This window comes from Balaenoptera borealis, assembly GCF_965194805.1.
Source record: "Balaenoptera borealis genome assembly, chromosome: 2".
NCBI lineage: Eukaryota > Metazoa > Chordata > Mammalia > Artiodactyla > Balaenopteridae > Balaenoptera > Balaenoptera borealis.
In genome coordinates, this window is record NC_138867.1 from 164,135,952 (window position 1) to 164,156,945 (window position 20,994).

General features: G+C 37.8%; 2 protein-coding genes across 6 annotated transcripts in view; one reads left to right on the forward strand and one right to left on the reverse strand.

Moving 5' to 3' along the window:
- The window catches only part of LOC309622750 (glucocorticoid-induced transcript 1 protein-like), a 71,682-nt gene extending 63,477 nt beyond the window's left edge, over positions 1–8,205 (forward strand). For 4 of the 5 annotated variants that reach the window (XR_014241107.1, XR_014241110.1, XM_082378832.1 and 1 more), the window contains one exon: positions 148–2,857. Coding sequence is in view for 3 of the 5 variants with exons in the window: in XM_082378835.1 (XP_082234961.1) it covers positions 148–197 (50 nt within the window). In the remaining 2 variants the exon portion in view is untranslated. Of the gene's footprint in view, positions 1–147; positions 2,858–8,100 lie in introns of those variants that run through there. The other variant, XM_082378833.1, reaches the window with a different exon arrangement.
- LOC309623509 (uncharacterized protein) overlaps positions 6,935–20,994 on the reverse strand; it is a gene marked incomplete at its 5' end in the record, with an annotated part of 39,669 nt that continues 25,609 nt past the window's right edge. The window contains 2 exons of the mRNA XM_082380454.1: positions 6,935–8,291; positions 20,332–20,462. Coding sequence (XP_082236580.1) covers positions 20,442–20,462 — 21 coding nt within the window. The 3' untranslated portion in view covers positions 6,935–8,291; positions 20,332–20,441. The remainder of the gene's footprint in view (positions 8,292–20,331; positions 20,463–20,994) is intronic.

The window sequence follows — 20,994 nt, forward strand, 5'->3', positions numbered from 1 at the left end:
GATTGAAAGGAACTCAGACCCAAATATTTTTTCCCTTGTAAAGCACAGAGAATATGGGAAAAAATTAAATTGGGAAATTGTTTTGCTCCTCTTCCTCCTCCTTGTTGGTCAGTTACCTTAGTCGTCCACCTCACTTTGTATTTCTAGCCTGGCTTCAGAAAGACCTGAATTTGATGAACTACACACTGTTGGAGTAGTAGATTGCTAGAAGGAACCAAGATCCAGACAACCTTCAATGGTGGCTTCATGGAATTATATTCAAGAAGGATGGTCCAGCCAATTTCCTTACTTCCATTGTGAAAGGAGTTCCCTATTCCTAAGAAAATGGACCTATGTCCGACTGACACAGAAGATGGAGATTTATCCCAGTGCATTTATATATGTATATATATTAAAATTATGTATATTTATATATATATATAATGCCTAATGGAAATATCTCAGATGGTCTATTTTGTGTTTTTTCTTTAATTTTACTTATAAAATTGTGACCATTTTTTAACTCAAAAGAGGAGAACCTTAAAAATTAATTAAAAAGACATTCTCACTAGTCTAAGGTTCAGAGTGACTTGGCAGAGAAAATTGCTGAATGGTTAGATAACAGTGCTGGTATGCTTGGCTATTGTAACACTTTACATTTGAGTTTCTCTTTCTTGGAATTACAAGAACTATATGACTCAAGAGAAAGATTGATAATTAGGAATATTCTGCTTGCTTTTTATATAGCCGAATGAAGAACATTTTGATTAATTATTTGGAGGTCATAGGAAGGAACCTTCATGATCTAACTTTTGAACAAGTAGTGTTGCAACACAAAGCTGTGACTTCAAATTAAAAAGGAAATTTGAAATGACCTATTTCTTTTGGCATCTCAATCCAGATATCTGTCAGTAAAATGAGTCACTTTTCAGTCAAATGGGTGGTCAGCAATATAATTTTTTATTGGGAAGCTGAAAGACACCATTGCCAAACAGAGCATCTGCAGTGTTAACATCTATATTTGAGCATCTTTCGTTTTCCCAAGGGGTGCAGGTGAGAAGAAGGAAGGCAGAGAAATGCACTTGAATAAAGCTTTTCAAGATGGATAGAACAGACAGCATTCCCAGAGGCAGGTCAAGTTCAACCCAAGAACAACTCTCTCAGTGCTTTCACAACTAGTTAACTCAGCTCTCAAATCAGTAACTCAGCTCTCAAATCAGTGCTGAAATCAAGCAGAAGGTTGTTAATATTGATACGGTTAACATACATCAAATAGGATTACTGAATTTTCTGAATCCAAAAGTTCTCCACAGTGTTGACATTTCCTCACTGAACTCCCAGGATTGTTTGGTTTCAAAGGCTGTTGGGCTCAAGATGCATTTTGTTTTAAATAATCCTTCATAAAAAGTTCAGCTTTCAGTCTAATATGATTGAAACCCAGCTTGAGTGTGTTTTATAATGCACTGAGCTGGAAAGACCATGGGCACTGAATTATTCAAAACATGGTAGGCAAAGGAGTGATATGTGGGGAGGAGGTGATCAAAGAAATCAGTGAGACTTGATATGTCATGTTATCTCATTTTATTTAGCTTTTAGAACTCTTCCAAATATTAGAGGAAAGAAATCAATATCAGTTTTCACCTGTCACGTTCCACACTTCAATTATTAATGAATGTCAAATTTGACCACAGTTTTCTCTACCACCTGCTCTGCAATAATATTTCTGAGCCTTTATTAAAAATGTAAAATTGTCATTGAATTTCCAAATATGATTCTGCAGTGGCTAATTCAGCTTGTTTTATTAATAAGCAAGTTCTGATGAGTAATAGTAATTTAATATGCCTGCATGTAAGGTTAAAGTGTAAATTATTGCTGCCGAAGGTGATGAGATATGACTGCGATGTGGTGGTAGGGCACTCACCTTCCTGAACGAACCCTGCAAGCACACAGTTCTTGGGAGAAACCAGTACTTCATAGAGTAGCAAATCTGATATTACTTTGCATTTCTCCTGTAGCAGTGGAATGCACACACACACACACACACAAACATGATCACGGGTGAAAAAACACACATGCGCACCTTAGATGCTTGCATTAATTTCTGAATATAGTTCTCCGGAAAGAAAAAGCATTACTGATGATTTGTATTTTTATAGTTTATTACTTTATCCATACTAAAACACTTCATGAAATCACTTCCTGTTTTGTTGTCCATGGAATCCTTTCAATTTTGAGATGCGAAAAAGAAATCAAAATAATGATTATAGTCCTTGGCCATGAAAGACTTAAGTTACAGAGAGCCCGGTGACTGGAGGTCAGAGCTGCCACGGAATTATTCCCTGCTCCGGAGACCATTAGAATATCACTGTGTACCCACTTAAGGATAGAATGCTGCTATTGAGAAACTAGCTCTCTTTTATTTATGCTAAAAGGAGAGAACAGTAGGGGACCTTGGCTGTGTGAGTGTATGAAACTTTCTCTGTTTTGTACAATAAGCAAAAACTATACATGAAATAGCCTCGGGCCTTTTGTCTTTTGTACCCAGCTCTTTCCTGTATTGCTCCTGATCAATTACACTTAAATCAACAAGAGTTGCTTGAACATTTTGACAGTAATGTTCCCCATACCCTGAAGCATTTTTAAAGGGTTACTGAGATAAAGCTATTTCAAAAAATACTCCCTCCAAATGTTTTCAGGGTGGCATCAATGAAAGTAACTTAGAGGAAGAAAACTCCACCTTGAGTTCCTGGCCTACCACTCTAAGGCCAGGCAAGCATAAACCTTCATAGCAAAACCTAAATTTGCTCCCACTTGAGAATTTGGTTTCCATGGTCTTATATGAAAAGTATATGGAGACTTTAATTCCCTATAAGCCCTTTCCAAAGAGTAAATATAGTTCATCATTCGTAAGAAATGATGAAAATTACAATTTTGTTGAATAGGTGGAATATATATTATATATAATATTTTTTTTAATATATATATAAAATATATAAAGTTACTATTCAGAGTCCTAAAACATGGATTTTTCTTACTTACCAAGAAGGAACGGTAACTTGATCTCTAAACACAATAAAGCACCTGGTCATAGCAGAATCATAACAAATATTTGATATCAGAATGAATTCACTGTTCAGGTGTAAAGAGGGAATACCTTCAGCTTTCCTCTTTCTTGTACCCCATTATTGCATCCTGGACAGAGGGGATTTTTCTTGATTTTAATCTGAAGGAGAAATGTTCACTTTTGTTAAGATGGAAATTGACAACCTCAGTAGGCAGAGGCACTGTTTTTATTTGGCTGAATTCCTGTTTCTAGTGATAATTCAAGGTGTAATAGGGTTTTCTCTGCCACTCCAAAATCTGAAAATGATAAGCATCTCACCAGAGTTTCAGGACGGCCCATTACCTATTGTGTGGAAAGGATATTCAAAGTACCATGCTTCATCAGTGTCTTCTTTGACTTATTCATCAATGGACAACTACTGAGTTAAGACAGTGTCTTATCCTTGCTTCAAAAAAACAAAAACAAAAAAAACCCACAAACAGAAAAAAACTGTTAACGATGAAAACTTATTATGCCAGGCCTTAGTATGGCCTGACTTGGAAATTTAGTTTCAGAGGCTTTTGTGAATATACCAAGGAAAGAGGACCTAGGTGTATCTTATTCCCACAGGCCGCCAATAAATATTTGCTTAATGGAGAAAAAATTAATATATAGTATAGGAGAGAACCTGAGAGATGCTTAACATTATTGAGTGATAGCAATGCCCAAACTCATCTGTGATCAAACACTATGAAAGTATCCTCCTAAGGATAAACTGATTACAAATAAGAAGTGAAAATTCAATTATGGAGATACTTTCAGTTTCAGCTCTGATATGCAAAAAGCTTGGAAGTTGTCACTGTATATTGGCCTTACAAGATAATGCTGTACAAAATGAAAATCAATGACTTTTCTCAGACATGATTAATAAAACATGTAACTATGAAAGAATTTTAAAACTGTAATTATGTATGTGTATATATGTGTCTCTGAAAAATCTGTGTCAAAGAAAACTGAGGCTATCAGTATAAACTCATTTAACTTCTATCTCTTCTTACCTTTATTTCCTCCCAAACTTACCAGTATCCATCCAACTCGAAGGATACAAGTGATTTTTACATACTGTGCAAGGTTTTTTTCTTATTCCTATGTCCATGTTTCCCCAGTTCTCTAAATTATTATCTACATCTTCAGGATCTCCTTCATCGGTTCCTTCATTTCAACATATAAAATATAAGTCCTTCTCATTCTAAAAAGTTCTTTTTTGCTAATTATTTTCTCTTTTCATCCAAACTCCTTCAGAGTAGCCTATTCCCACTGTCTTCACTAGCCCCGCCTGGCCCCCACAGGCAGCCCTACACCCTCAATTTATCGCCATCTGGCTTTCTTGTCCACCACTTCACTGAACTGCTCTAAGGTCACTGGGGACCTAACTGCCCAAATCCAATGGACACTTACATTCTCTGAAGGATGACACTGTCATCTACTTCCTCCTTCTTGAAACTCTATCACCTCTCTCCTTCCCAGAATTCTTTCTCTGCTTATTACTTAAACGTTGTCAGTACTCACAATTCTCTGAAATCTCATCCATTTTCATGATTTTAATGACTACTAAGTGCTGATGACATTGAAATTTTTATCTTTCCATGTCTTCACGTGCAGGTCCAGTTATCTACCAGTTTGTCTCCCGAATTCTACAGGTGCTTTAAAATTCTACATGTCCAGAACTAAAGTCTTTTCCCCAATTCAGTTCTTTATCCCCTATTTCCAAACTCAATGATACCACCACCCAACCTTAGTCACACAGATGGGGGTTCAGCCTCCGCCTCCTACTTCTTCCTTACTTCCCAAGATCAAGTCTTGCTTGTAATTTCCTAAATACAATTAGAACTTATTTCCTCCCTTCATCTATACCTTATTTCAGACCCCTTTCTTCTTGCTATTACCTGGTCTAGAAGTTACCAAATTGCTGTTTGCTGGAACCAGTTGTTAGACACTTCTATTAAAAAAGGACTCTAGAGTCAAATAGCTTTGAGGATGGCTGTGTACCATACGCCTGCTGTGACGATCCAGAATGAACATTAGCCGACAGCAGCCCCGAGAAGCTGTGCAGTAAAGAAACCTGATTAACTTTACTTAAGCCAGGTTCTCCCTTCTGCCGGACTATAAACCTTTCAGTAGGGACAGGAGAGGAGGTGGCAGCATGAAAGTCCCACTCGAAAATAAAAAACACTGCTCGTCAGAAGAGTGGGGCATAATTGTCTCCAGGCTTCTTCAGATTCCTCATCCATACTGACGTCAGTGGTCTAAAATGCCACCTGAACTTGTCCTTTCCATTCTTAGCTATTTTCTGAGGAAACCAGCTCCACGCACATGGATGGCTAAGACCCGCTCTCCTCCTCCTCGCTGCCTCCTTTAGGGGCACTTGCAACTGCCTGGTGACACTGCACTGATGCGCCAGAGCCTGTGCCTGTGGCTCCGTAACACACCCCTTGCACACTCACGGCTCTGGACTTCTGCTGTCCTCTCTGCCTTGAGTGTCCTTGCCCTTCACCGGCTGACTCACCAGTTTTTCACGAGTCCTTTAAGACTTAGCTTAGGGACTGCCTCTTTCGATGACTTTTCTTCGCCTCACAGCTCCCCCTCTTCTTCCACAAACACTGATGAAACGCCCTGAATATGTCCGTCACAGCAGCATGTCACGTGCAGGATGAGACATCTGCTGTGTGTCTTCCCCTCTCACTCCACTGCTAAAGGGCCAACGCTACATCTTGCTCATTGTTTCGCTCCTCTAACACTCAATCCATGACTAATGAACTAACTAGTACTGTAGTAGCCCTCTTAGTAACAATCAGGCAGGAACTTCTAGAAGAAATCTGACACTCCAGCTCTTCTCTGATCTCACCTTTCAGTCTGAATGAACTAAAGACTTATCTGTACATGTTTTACCAGAGAGACATAATTTAATCCAGAGATGTGTCATCACATACTCTTACATACTCTGCCGTTTAAAAATTCGGCTCACAATGGGGAAAGGAGACAGGTGTGCTTTCTGATAGCCCCACTCTTTTGCACCTCTAGTGCTCACTGGCTTCTCTCTCGGTGCCTTCCTTAAACCCTTCCTCTCTTAACAAGGAAACAGGATAACAAAGTAATTAAGAGCCTGGGTTCTGCCTATCTGTGAAACAGAAACATAACCAAGGACATAGAGAATAGACTGGTGGTTGCCAAGGGGGAGGGGGTGGGAGAGGGTTGGATTGGGAGTTTGGGATTAGCAGATGCAAACTGGTGTATATACAGGATGGATAAACAAAAAGGTCCTACATGGGACTTCCCTGGTGGCGCAGTGGTTAAGAATACGCCTGCCAATGCAGGGGACACGGGTTCGAGCCCTGGTCCGGGAAGATCCCACATGCCAGAGAGAAACTAAGCCTGATGCCACAACTACTGAAGTCCATGCACCTAGAGCCCGTGCTCTGCAACACGAGAAGCCACCACATTGAGAAGCCTGCGCACCGCAACTAGAGAAAGCCCGCGTGCAGCAACGAAGGCCCAACGCAGCCAAAAATAAAAAAATAAATAAATACATTTATTAAAAAAAAAGTGGATGTATTTTAAAAAAACCAAAAAGGTCCTACTGTAGAGCACAGGGAACTATATTCTATATTCTGTGATAAACCGTAATGGAAAAGAATATGAAAAAGAATGTATATAAATGTATAACTGAGTCACTTTCCTGTACAGCAGTAATTAACACACACTGTAATTCAACTATACGTCAATAAAAAATAAAATTTAAAAAAATTGCCATAGAAATCATCACATAAGGGGGACTTCCCTGGTGGTCCAGTGGTTAAGACTTTGCCTTCCAATGGAGGGGGTGAGAGTTTGATCCCTGGTCGGGGAGCTAAGATCCCACATGCCTTGTGGCCATAAACCAAAATATAAACCAGAAGCAATACTGTAACAAATGCAATAAACACTTTAAAAATGGTCGACATCAAAAAACATCTTTAAAGAAAATAATCACATAAATCAGAAACAAATGAAACATAATAAAGTCCGTACATTTTAAAAAAAAGGAGCATGGGTTCAGGTCAAATCGCAGCTTACCACTTACTTATAGCTGTGTAATTCTTGGCAACTCACATAATGTCTCCTCCGACTCCTCATCTATAAAATGGGGATGGTAATAGTTCCCAATCTCATAGCGTTGCTGTAATCCATAAACACGGTTAAGTGCCTTGGTAAATGTTTGAGGCTCTCTGGTTATTGTGAATTAAAATACGTCAATGGCTTCTGGCCATGTGATTTATAATAGTTTGACATTTAACCAAATGGTAAAACTATTCCATTTATTATTCCCATCTCTTTTTACCCCTTACCCTGTTTTGTTGTTTATGTTTTCTCCCACCACAGAGTGCTAGTTCCAGGAGAGTAAAGGCTTTATTTTGTTCACTGCTGAAAGCAATGGCACCCAGAAAAGTACTGTACATATGAAGACCTCAGAAAACACTAGCTGAATGAATGGCAAAGTGTCACAAGGAAAAATACACCAAAACTTTCATTATAATAAAAAAGTATAGATAAATCTTTCTCTAATGGCTTCCAGTCAAGTAATTGAAAACACCATATGCTATAATAAAAACATAAGTAGTTTATTAAAATTTGAAGGCAAAAACATAATTTTAAAAGATTTAGACCTATGTTAGGCGTGATAGAGTATGGATGCTTTCTTAAAATTCACAATCAGATCCAAGAGTATCACTTTCAGAATGTTCTAGTAGACTGAGTTTACTTTTAGTTGTCTTTGATGAAACAGTCACTATTCTACTCTCTTTCTTAACAGAAATGTGTTTTTTCAAAGACTCACTTTTAATTGCTTTATTAACCAAAGAATTCTTTTGCCCCATTCCTTTGCTTTTCTGCTTTACAGGTGAGTCAGAGCAGGAATGCAGGTCCTTCCCAGGTTGTTTCTTAGCAGAGTATTTTTTTGGTTTATTCACCTGCTTTGCTCATTTTCTCTGAAGAAGACCTGCTATTTCTAGATAATTCCTCTTCTTTTCTTTGACTTCCAGTTCCAGAAATGACATCTGCTGAAGGGAGAACATGTTCTAGCAATGAAATCTTCAAAAGACTCCTGCTGCTGCTCTGTGACTGGGACCCCCAGGTTGTCTTTGGAAGTTTCTAAGGCCTCCTGAGTAGAGACTGGGACATGGAAGGAGTCGGGAGGCAAAGGAAGCCCAGCATCACCTGTAATTTTCTGAAACTGGAGGGAAAGACAAAAGACAAAAATTCAGTGATGAACAAAGCCAACCATTAAAAAGTAGAGTTCAAAACGTCAATGTTATTCTGTGATCTTATTATTAACACAGTAATTGATTATTCAGAAGATTTCAGAGCCAGTTTTTTTCTAATTCTATCTTGCCAAGTGATTCTCAACTTAACCTAGCTATATCCAAGGCTATGTCTGCTACATTTTCAGACTTTGGTGATTGGGGTAGTTATTACCCATTTCCTTTCCCTCACTAAAAATGAAACCCTACTCTGTAAGAAAATTAATTTCTTTTCTATCCTCCAGGCACATGTAAACAGTATATAGTTTGTGACCAGACTGTGTTCTCAAGCTGTCAGTTCCCAAGACCAGTCTGAGATTGGCTGAGGTGGGTGAAGGGGGCTCCAAGTAACGCTAGAGGAAAAGCTGACAGGTTTCCCCTCCCATTCCCATGACCAGGTGAGTCACTATAATATCTTACGTATTAGCTATGTCAAGATTACTTATTTTAAAAATTCTGTCAATACGTGTACTTTCATTAGTGTTCCTTCATTGTAAGCTGACTGCATACAAATAGAAACCTAGATAAAATATGAATAGAATAGACATTTATACAATTTAAAATTTGGAATATTTTCTGTAATGTTTTCTTTCTTCATTAAGGAGAGTTTGCTTTAACTCATAAATTTTCTAAAGAACTTCCAGTTTTCTTATGTACAACAATACAGTATCATGAAATGGGCCCACATTTACTAATCTCAGATTTGGAGAGGACTCCACAGTCCTCTAGCTCCCGAGCATGTGAACTATTAGAGACCGACCATTATTATTTTCTCTCTGACTTGGTCATTTCCTTTTTGCTAATCACTCTTAGAATCATTAAGTGCTGTCCTGTCCACTTACTTGGAGATTCTGCATTTGTACTGGGGCACTCTGCTTTGATTCTGATTTTTCTTCTTCAAGTGCCTTCTTTTCTTCTTTAGGTGGACTACTAACAGTAGAATTCATCTGGGGACGACCTAGTAAATGAAAATCTGACTGATCTATACCAGCCATTGTGGCAAAATTGTTCCCGGTTGAGAACCACTGACCTATATCTTCCCTGAAGATTAATAATAATTTTTATGTCTAAGACAAAAATAACTTTAATTCAAACTTATCAAACAAGCAAAATAAATGAAAGGTAGGAAAATTCTTATCCATTCCCAAATATTTTCAATGGACACTGCCTTCAATTTAGTCTTCACAACAAACTATACCTACTAATTACTCTGTCTACAGGTTACTCTTTTATAATGGGCTCCCCACTCTACCAAAGCAGGCTGCCCTATTTGCATTTCTTAAAAAATTTAATTCCTCATTTTAAAACGTCAACTATATTACCTATAATTACACTAAATTTGGCTAAATATGGCCACGTAAGTGATGAAAATCGCTCCAGTTCCTCAGCAAACTACCGTTATAGTCGCAAAGAGAAGAATGCCATGAAGAGAAATGAACTAACCCAGCATCTTTAAGGAGATCCAAGAAAGCATGGAACTTCTGAAAAGAATTCTCAGTGCTGCCCAAAACACCTTCATCATCCAGGATCATGCTTGTCAATGAGTGGGCATGAAGGCCTTCAGACAAAGAGAATTTTATATTTCTTAACTGGGCATTTTCATGTTCCAGCTATAAAAGAAGACTGAAAATGTCTGACATGCTTTTTTCTCATTGTCATCAAAAGTAGTCTTGTCTAGTTTCAAGGAACAAAACTAAAACACTCAAAATGTAATTAATCTGTAATTAACCTAACTCGCCACCAGTAAAGACAGAGACCATATCACATAATAACCAAAACCCCCAGGCACCCAACAAAGTTTCCTATATAACACTTAGCTGGTACATAAATAAACCAAAGTTATCGTTTTATTAATGATCTTTCACAAAAGATCACATTTCTAACTGGTTAAATTCATAATGGAGCCTCATTCCACATTAGAAAATTACCTGCTTTAAGTTTCCCTTAAATTAGAAAGTGAATTATAGAATCTGATTTGAACAAAACATATTACAACTCTGCTGAATGTTAAGAATTACCTTTAGTGAGCAAACTATCTAACGCTTACGTTTAAAAGTCCTAAATCATACCCAACCCAATTTATTAAATGTACGATCACCAATATTTTCTTTAGCTTCTTGCAAATATTCACTCCCGTGCACTCTTCCCCTTCCGCTCATCACCTATGCACTTAAAACCCCTATAAGCTCAACTCTAGTATTTCTCAGAAAGGCTGTTATGTTCATGATGCCCCTTTTGCCTTATATAAGCAGGTGCTCAACACTTATTGAATGAGTGTCCGGCAATCCAATGGATGCACTTTGAAAAATTCCTCCCTACGTTCAACCTATGATAAAGTATATTTAGATGGAACTTTTTAGATTATGCCCTGCTTTCATGCACATTACCTAATGTAATTCTTATAGTATATATTTTTATCTTGCATTGCATTCGTACAAGTTTTCCAATATCTTAAATTTATTTAAATGATTCACTTTCCTAATTCATTGCCAGGAGAGTCTCATCATGTCTTTTATGCTACTGTATATACAGTATATGCACAAAAAGTGCTTTCTTGAATCAAAGAATCATGAACAGAAAATAAGCTAGTGTCATATGAAAGCACACACACACACACACACACACACACAAAATGAGATTTTCACATTTTTAAAAACATGCTTTCTGGAATATAGATCATATGATCACTAAATACCAGTAAATGCAAAAGTCCATATGATACAACCAATTTGCAACATATTACAGTTTTAAAGTTTACAAACTATGTGTGTATGGCTTAAAATCAAATCAAAATAAAACGAAAACACTCTCAAAAGTATAAGAAATTGTTTGCCTCATTGACTCATTTATCAGCCTTAAGTCTTATTACTCTTTCCTCCTTTAACTGCTTTAGGCACTCCTCCAGTTTTTCCTAAACAAACAGAGTAAATATTATAACTAATTCGTAGTATAATATCCAAAAGCCTTTCCAGCTATAGGACTCATCAGGATTTAGGGGCAGAGCCAGAAGTGAACTCAGGTTTTAGTCTGCTACTGGTAATATCATACCATGCTAGTGAAATGAATTATCAAAATCTATCAAATTAGCATAGTAAAGATTTATTTAAATTCCACTTTTTCCAACATAAATTTGTGGCAGCCCACCATAAAAGGCATATGCGTATAACATAGCAAGTCATAAATAAATAGTTAAGACCAAGAAAGAAAACTTCTATTTTTATTTGTGGGTCTCTTTATAGTAGGAAGTCCTATTAATGAACATGCTTAATATACCTGAATTGCATAATTGCAGATTCAAAAGCATTTTTTTAAAAAGTAATCATTTTTAAAGCAATTTACAGTCAAGCACTGTTCCTGGAGTTCCCTGGGCATTAAATAATCTAATCATCAAAACCCTAAGAGGGGGGCTTCCCTGGTGGCGCAGTGGTTAAGAATCCGCCTGCCAGTGCAGGGGACACGGGTTCGAGCCCTGGTCCGGGAAGATCCCACGTGCCGCGGAGCAACCAAGCCCGTGCGCCACGACCACTGAGCCTACGCTCTAGAGCCCCCGTGTCACAACCACTGAAGCCTGCGTGCCTAGAGCCCGTGCTCCGCAACAAGAGAAACCACCGCAATGAGAAGCCCGCACACCACTAGGAAGAGTAGCCCCTGCTCGACGCAACTAGAGAAAGCCCGTGAGCAGTATCAAACACCCAGCGCAGCCAAAAATAAATAAATAAAATAATTTATTTTAAAAAAAACCCTACGAGGAAAGAACAATCACTAACTCCATGTTATTTTACAGATGAGGGAAACAGAGGCAGAGAAGTAGAGTAAGTAGAGCAGCACAGCCAAGGTGACACCACTAAGTAGCAGAGCCACACTGTGGACTCAGGAAGCTGGGTGCCGTTCCTGTTCACGGAGGTGGTAGTCTTCCCACTCACCAAGGTCAATCAAATAAAATGAACACTGATAAGCTCTCTTAGGAGTTTTAGGAACTAAGACACTTCAGTCCTTGAAGTGGGGACACTGCTTGCAATAGGCAGAATTCTAACAGAGCCCCTAAGACTTCTACTTACTGAAGTACACAAACCTTCCACTTAAACAATCAAACCCTAAATCTGGGTGCTGTAGTGAAGGGATTTTGCAGACGGAATTAAGATTCAAAATCAGTTGATTTTTTAAGATAGGGAGATTATTCTAGGTGGATGTGACCTACTCAGGCACCCCATGAAAAGGACTTGAACTCTTCCTAAATTGAAGTACAAAAGGGACAAGAGGGAGACTCTCCACTGCTGGCTCTGAAGAAGTCCAATGCTGCGGCAGGGAAGGCAAGCGAGAGGCCCCTAGGAGCTGAGACCGTCCCCCGACTGACAGCCAGCAAGGAAATGGGGACCTCTGTCCTGCAACTGCAGAATCTGAATTATGCCAACAAGCCAAAGAAGCTTGGAGGCATTCTTTCCCAGAGCCTCTGGATGCTAACACAGCCAGACTGACATCTTGATTTCAGCTCTGTGACCCACACAAACTATGGTGAACATCCAACATTTGGGGCTCAATGTTTACACTTAAATTTCACGTGCTTTAACACTCTCAGGAGGGAACCTACATGTTCCAGTGTGTATCTGAGCAGGAAACCCAGTCACGCTGTGCCTGGACTTCTGACCTACAGAACTGTGAGCTAGTTAAATAGGTATTGTTTTCAGTCAGTGAGAGTGTAGTAAAAGCATTAATATTCTACTCAACCTCCAGGTTCGTGGACAAAATAAATGACTGTCATTGTTTTGGGCCACTGTTTCGGGGTGGTTTCTTATGCAGCGATAAACAGTCAGAATACCTATACTTATGAAAACAGTAAGGTATATTTATACATTTTAACTGCTTTGAACAATCACTTAAAGAATGAGGAACTCTATTATATGCCATCATTGGGAGAGGAACTGGTATGACTTTCTGGAGAGTAGCTTTTGGTACCTAACAACAATCCTACATCAGGAGTTTACCCTAAGAAAATTAAAGATGTGGGCAAAGATTTATCTACCAACATGATGTCATAAGATTGTTTATAACCAAACCCTAGAAGAAAGCTAAGATCCTCCAAATTGGGATTGGTTTCAATAAAAATAGCTCACCGTATGAAGGAATGCGCTGTGAAGCCACTAAGAAAAGAATGACAAGAGGTCTCAGCCAGAGTTAATGAACGGGCTTCAGGAGTTCTACATTCAAAATATATCTGTGCGTTTCTCCTGGGAGATGATGCATAAGCTTAATCAAATTCTCTGATGTAGAAGAGTACTTAGTGACATGGCAAAATATTTTTGATAGTTTTTTAAGACAAAAGAGCAGATTAGGTGTGTGTACATGCAGAGGTGGCTTTTATTTCCTTCAATAAGTTGTTCACTGTTTTCAAAGATTTGCTCAATGAACATATATTTTTATATTCAGAACATGTTTAAAAAATTGAGAGTCTAAGAACTTCAAATTCTTTAATGTTTCATTACTAAAGCCAGTCAAGTTTTCAATGGGAAAAAAGGGGAAAAAATTGCAAAATTCCTCTACTTTTAGCATAATGGTTTAATCAATCTTCTAAAACTGATTTCAAAGAAATTATAAACAAATAAGCAAACAAACAAAAAACCATCACCACAGTCAGAGGAAAGTAGACTAAAATTCCTGACTGGTTCTAAATAGCACATCAAAGTGCAATTACATGAAATAGTTTCTCCCTCTAATGGAGGGAATTAGAACACAGTGTGAAATTTTTGTGAAAAAGTGTACCCCTCTCCTACAAAGTATTAATAATTCATGTACCTTACGTGGAAATATGGAACCAAAAAAGTTAGAAAGTAAAATTGCTTGATATTCTATTATTTAAGTAAGACTAATGATAAGGCTTTGGAATAATCTTGCTTCCTGTCATCTGCTCTCCTTCCTCCCTTCTGTACACTGGCTAGGGTGATTTTTCTGGGACAAAGCTCCCATCGTATTGGATATCAAATTTTATGTTCAACTTTTCTCCATTTAACATTGAAATCAATCATTTCTCATATAATCAGGGGATTCATAACCTTGATTTTTTTGTGTGGGCTACAAAATATTCCACTGAGTGGGTTTACTGGTTAACCATTTTACACATTTAAATTCTTTCCAACTTTTCAATATTATAAGACAAAATAACCGTTTTTATGCATGAAGGCTTTTTTCCATATTGAGAATAACATTCTTACAATAAATCCATAAAAATGAGTTTGAGATCAAAGCAAATGAATATTTTTAAGGCTCTGAGGTACCTATCTCCAAACTTCTTTCCAAAAGATTTCTGAGATTTTATACTGCCATCACCGATGTCTCACTTGGTATATAACCTCTACTATAACTGTTGGCTTACTTCCTCACCTAGAGTGCAAGTTATTTGAAGATAGGGGGTGTATTTTATTAAGTGTTTATCCCCAGCACCTGTGCCTAGCACAACGTAGATGGTCAGTAAATAATTGCTTAATAAGGAAAATCCCTGCCGATACAAGATGTACGTGTGTGAAAGACAGACTGTGTGTTTTTCTCTAACTGGATAGATGAAAACTTGTCATCTTCTTTATATAATTAGTAATTAAATTTCTCTTTTATATTATGTTGTAAACATTCAGATTCTCTGAGGCAAATGGGCCTGGCACTACCCGTTAGCTAGATAACCTTGGACAAGTTCTATAACTCTAGGCCTCAACTTCCTCATCTATAAAATGGAGATAAGCTCCCATATCACAGAGCTCTTGTGAGGATTACATGACTTAAAACACATAGAATTAGAAGAGTGCTTGGTACACAGCATATGTTCAATTAATGCTGAATGAATGAACATGTGAACGCAAGCAGTAGTGAAGGGCTTAAAATGAAATAGTCTCATCCCACTCCCACATCCAGCACTCAAGAAGCGACCGATTCTGTACGCAGGTTTTTAATTGTAAAATACGATATGTGTACTGAGAAGTGCACAGGACAAAACTGTCAATGTGACAAATCAAAAGAGAATACTTACATAACCACTACTCGAATCTGAAAGTATTGATACTTGTCAGCATCTCAAAAACCCCCCATATCGTTTTTCTCATCACAAGCTCCTTCCCTCTTCCCGGTTAAACACCATCCTCATTTCTCGACAATCATTTCCTTTAACCTGCATGCATCCCTAACAAAAGAGTTTAGTTTTGTCAACATCTAACTTTATGTAGAGGATCATAGTATATGAAGTCTTTTCTATCTTATTTCTTTCACTCAACATTGGTTTAAAAGATTCATCCACATTGCAGCCTTTAGCTCTAGTTCATTCAATTTTATTGCTTGATAGTTTTCCCACTGTATGAATACACATAATTTATTTAATTTTTGACTCTTAATGGACATTTGGGTTGTTTTCAGTTTGTGCTAATGCAAATCATGGACAGGAATCCTGCTGTACCGGTTATTCTGGTGCATTTACACAGGGCGGGGGTGAGGGCTGCTGGCTCACAGGCTATATATATACCTTCAGTTGATGGAGAGTGCTAAATGCTTTCCAAAGTAGTTGTGTCGATTTATACTCCAGTATAAGCAGGGTAGAAGATTCCCATAGTACTCCAGGTCTACAATACCTGATACTACCAGACTTTATTTATGTATTTGTCAATCTGATTGGCATGTAGTTTCATTGGTTTTGACTCACTTTTCTCTTATTACTTAATGAAGTCGTACACTTTTCTGTGTTTACTGGCTGTTTGGATTTCCTTTTTTATGAGGTTTACGTCAACTATTGTTATTTTTTATTCTTATTTTTTTAATTATTATTTATTTATTTTTGGCTGTGTTGGGTCTTCGTTGCTGCGTGCAGGCTTTCTCTAGTTGCGGCGAGCGGGGGCTACTCTTCATTGCAGTGGCTTCTCTTGTGGAGCACAGGATCTAGGCGCGCGGGCTTCAGTAGCTGTGGCACGTGGGCTCAGTAGTTGTGGCTCACAGGCTCTAGAGCGCAGGCTCCGTAGTTCTGGCGCACGGGCTTCGTTGCTCCGCGGCATGTGGGATCTTCCTGGACCAGGGCTCGAACCTGTGTCCCCTGCCTTGGCAGGCAGATTCTTAACCACCAGGGAGGTCCAACTATTGTTATTTTGAATTCTTCTCCATTTCCAAGTAATACTCTTACATGACTATTTTCTGACTAAATTTGAGGCATTATCTGTTGACTTTCTGATTTACTAAGTAAGGGTTTAGTTCCTTTACACTCTTTCCTATGTCCACACTGCTCAGTAAAGTTATGTCATCATTAGTTATTCCACTGCTCATGATCTCTTTGACTTGTAGTGATATACTTAAACACCTACATTGTTGATCCACTATAAACTCTCTCAGCGTCACGCTTTGTAAAATGAGGACATTCATACCATCTTCCCTTTTTTCTACCTCCTGTTTACCTTCCAAACCTAGCTTTTACGTTGTCAAAGTTGAAATTTATATTCTGTTCTATGTGCAGTTAAGTCTTCTGTTATTTGAGAGTCAGTAGGGAGTAAGGTTTAAGAGAACAGGCAGAGAGCCTAAACTCAAAGCCTCGATCCAACCCTAAATTCGGTACAGCCTGGGCAAGTTCCTTCCCTGTCTTAGCATCCTTTTCTCAAAAGTGGGAATGATATTAGCACCAACCTCATAAGGCTATTCAGAGGATTAAATGAGTTAATATATGCAAAAACACTTAGAGCCTAACATATACTAAGTACATACTAGTACACAATACATTTCAGTACATACCAAGTTAATACTAATACACACTAAGTATAGTTTAGGTTAGTTATTTGTTATTACATGCAAGTTGACAATAAAAGCTGCAAACCAAGACAGTATTGCCATTATTACAATTAAATTAATATTGCCCACTGCAGATGTACTGTGTCTCTGTGTATAGACTACACCTCGTTCCATACTGTGTCAGTGTCACTGCCCTTGTGCAGGGTGACCACATACCCCAAGCCGCCGTGGGCTGTTCCAGTTTATACCTGTTGTCCTGATGTTACAGCATTAGAGCGCCTCCTTACACTATTGAAGTGTAAGGAGTTTGGACAAGTTCTGGTTTGGACAACAAATTAGATAGGTGGTCATTACCCCTGTGTGTCACTGAAAATGGGGACATCTGTAGTGTCAAGTTTAGGTGGATTCTTCTCTTCCTCACCAATAGTAGGTTAAAAATCAACCATAATTTAGTTTGCTTCATGTTTATGTCAGTATAGCCTTTTCTCTGGAGTTCAAGTTCCTTCTCCTCTTCCTCTCCCTCCTCCCTTCCAACAGTGTCTAATACCTAGTAAGTACAATATGCCTCAAGGTGTTTCTAAGCTCTCAATCACACAATCAATGGAAGCCTCTCCAATCTAGACTAGCTGCTCTCTGCACTGAATCCCCTATTACCTTCCTTCTTGGTTTATTGCCTCATTTTGCTGGATTATTTCTATAAATAGCTTAAGGTATTTACAGGAGGTAAATTTTTCAAATTTCTTTTTGTACAAAATATCTCATTCAGGCTCCACTTATGACTGATAGTTTGGCTGGATACAAAACCCTAGGGTGAAAATTATGTGCTGGAAAAATTTGGAGGTATCTTTCTCATGCCTTCCAGCATCCATGGTGCTGATGACAAGTATGATAAAGTCAGATTTTAACTTTTTTTTTTTTAGGTGACCAGTATTTTTCTCTCTGGAATGGATGTATCCTCTCAGTATTTTATTCTATTTTAATTTATTTTTTCAGTATTTTAAAGTTTCACAATGAAGGGTGCCTCGGTATGAGTCTATTCTTGTTCATCTTGCTCAAAACTTGAGTAACTATTTTCAATCTGAGGTCTGATGTCTACTTTCAGCTGTGGGGAATTTTGTTGCCCTTTGACAGCTTCCCTCCATTTTTTGTCTGGGTCTGGAGTTTCTAATGGTAACATGTTGGATCTCCCAGATGCAGCCTCTCTAACATATTGCTATCACATTTTCCATTGTGTCATTCTTTTTTATATACTGAGAAATTTTTAAAATTCCTACTGAATATATTTCAGCAACCATATTTTCATATCCAAGACACCTCTCTTGCTTTCTGACGATTCTCTTTTTAATTAACACCCTAGTCTTATTTTATAGTTGCTAGCTCTTTTTAAACCTCTCTCAGGATACTAATTAGGGTTTTTTCTTAAATTATTTTGTTCCCTAAATTGTCCCCAGTCCTACCAGGATATGTTTTCACTCTTTTCCCCCCTCTCTCATGTTGTAAGCTTTACTCAACTATCAGGCAAATGACAGTTATTTTCTATTTAAGAATGAGCGCAGAAAGCTCCCTGAAGTCAACGATTGATTGGCTTCTTATGCAGGAAGAAGTGGGGAGTGACTATAATAGGATCCCCCCCAAACACTCTTTTCTAGGGTGTAAAAACTCACACTAGCTGCCCTAGTTCTCCCCAGTTTCACTGTTTTCAAAATTAAAATCATCTCACTTCAGGAGCGTGAGGGCGGGGCTGGGAGTCCACTCCTCCAAACACAACCCTTCAATGAGCTCCCCTATTTCAGTCACACTTTTAACTAACTCCACCCTCTCTCCTACATGCGCATCAAAGCATGAAGCTACTTCTGCAGGTGGGGTCAGAATCCTCCTCAGTTGCAGGTGGTACCTGTGCATATTCTAGGTGATGCTTTTCCTCTGTTCTACTGCTTCAGTTTCACACTCTTCCATGTGTCTTCCGTCTTTCAAAACTATGTTGAAATCTCTTGACTGTTGTTGGCTTATGTACTTAAACACTTTGACACCATCCTTGTAGTGTCTTGTCAAAATGGAGAAGAGCTGCAAGGGTTCTCAGTGCATTCTGAATCTGCTATTCTGTGGTCCCCGTGTTTAAAGTTCTTGGTCTTCCCCAGTCTATCACTGCTTTTAGAAATACAATCTCCTGTTCTACTCATGAAGGAAACGAATACAACGCATCTAAAATGACAAGGAATGCGGGTTAGATGCTCTAGGGTCTTGTCGTACTCGGCAATTTACTAAGAAATCACTTATGTGCTACAAATTGTAGGTGCTCATTTATAAAACAAAAGGGGGTAACTCTACATGAACTATAGATTTCTCCCACTGTAACATTACATAATTTTCTAAGTTTTCTTAAAATTTCTCTATATTATCATTAATTTTAATTAAAAAAATAAAAATCTAACTTTCTCTTTTGAAAATCAAAGAGTAATTACCATAGTCCTACAATAATGGGATAATTAGTTCTGAAACCTGTCAAGTTTCATGTTTCATACGAAAAGAGAATCATATTAAATAATTTTTAAAAATTAAACATGGACTTTGTAGCACAAAGACAAGGTTCCCCCAAATGGTATTCCCTTATTTACTAGAAATGTTCAGCTCTGCATTAAAGTTGAAATAAAACAAATATATTATTTTTGAGGTGCAAAAGTTTCTTATGAAAATCAGTTTTTCTTTTCTGTCCATACAAACAAAAGTATGGAATCACATTAGATGTCAGGTTTATTAGGGAATATAATGTAGCTTCTTGAGGTTTTTTATTTTAGGAAAGGAGAATATTAACATCAAAACTTTTTTCAACCTTACTTTTATTTAAAATGAGGCCATATTTTCCTCTTATAAAAAGAGAGTTCAACTAGAACTGTCAATTTTCTCATTTGTAAAACAAGAGCACTGAATCAGCTGACTATATTCATTCAGAACTCAATTTCTTTATCTTATGATCACTAAGGTTCTCCCTAAATCGAATATCCTAAGGTTCTAAGGAAAGGAAACTATATTACTAACGACATGTTTTGATTTTTATTTCTTAGAGTTCAAATGTCCACCATTCACCTTGGTCTAAGCTTAAGGAACCATTCAAGGGGATACAATGCAGATGGGAGGAGAAAACAGAACCCTCACTCAAGCTGTGCAGTGTTGCAATCAGGCTTCCATTTGAAAAATAATCTTCTCTATAGCTTTAAAGTGATAACTTTGTACCTGCAATGCTTCTTGTTTCAAGGTGATTTTCTCTGGCTCTTCCTGAACGCTTTCTGAGGAATCTTCGACCTCTTCGATTTCTGAGGAGGAAGGACTCTCTACTGTCACAGTCACAGGAAATTCTGATGGACCTGAGTGTCACAAGAAGAAGATAGGAAACCACAGAGTTGTTAAACTGAAGTGCAAAGAAAGAAGACAAGATTGTATAAAAGATAACACAAGCCAGATACCAAATATCCAAATATTAGAGGACATTTAACAAAAGTGATCTGACGTATCATTATTTATAAATGTCTCTCACTGCTCCTTAGTCTAAAACAGGCAATGACTAAGTAAAAGTACAGTAACTTATTTTTGCTATGTTACTGTACAGACCTCTGTTGTACATGGTTAGGATTAGTAATGGGAATTGCCCATATTATTTTATTAAGTTTCTTTCACAGAAGCCAAGTGAAGAGCCAAGATAAACATATTTTCTCAGATCAACTTTATACTGCAAATGAAAAATTTATTCTTTACCATCAGACGAAAACAGTCTGGAAGAAAATGTAGTTTTTTGGAGGAAAATACATCAGTAAAGGGACTGATGAATAATCAGAAAGTCAACATAGCTAAGCTGTGAATAACAGACATTAGAATTTTAAAAAATAAATCACATACACA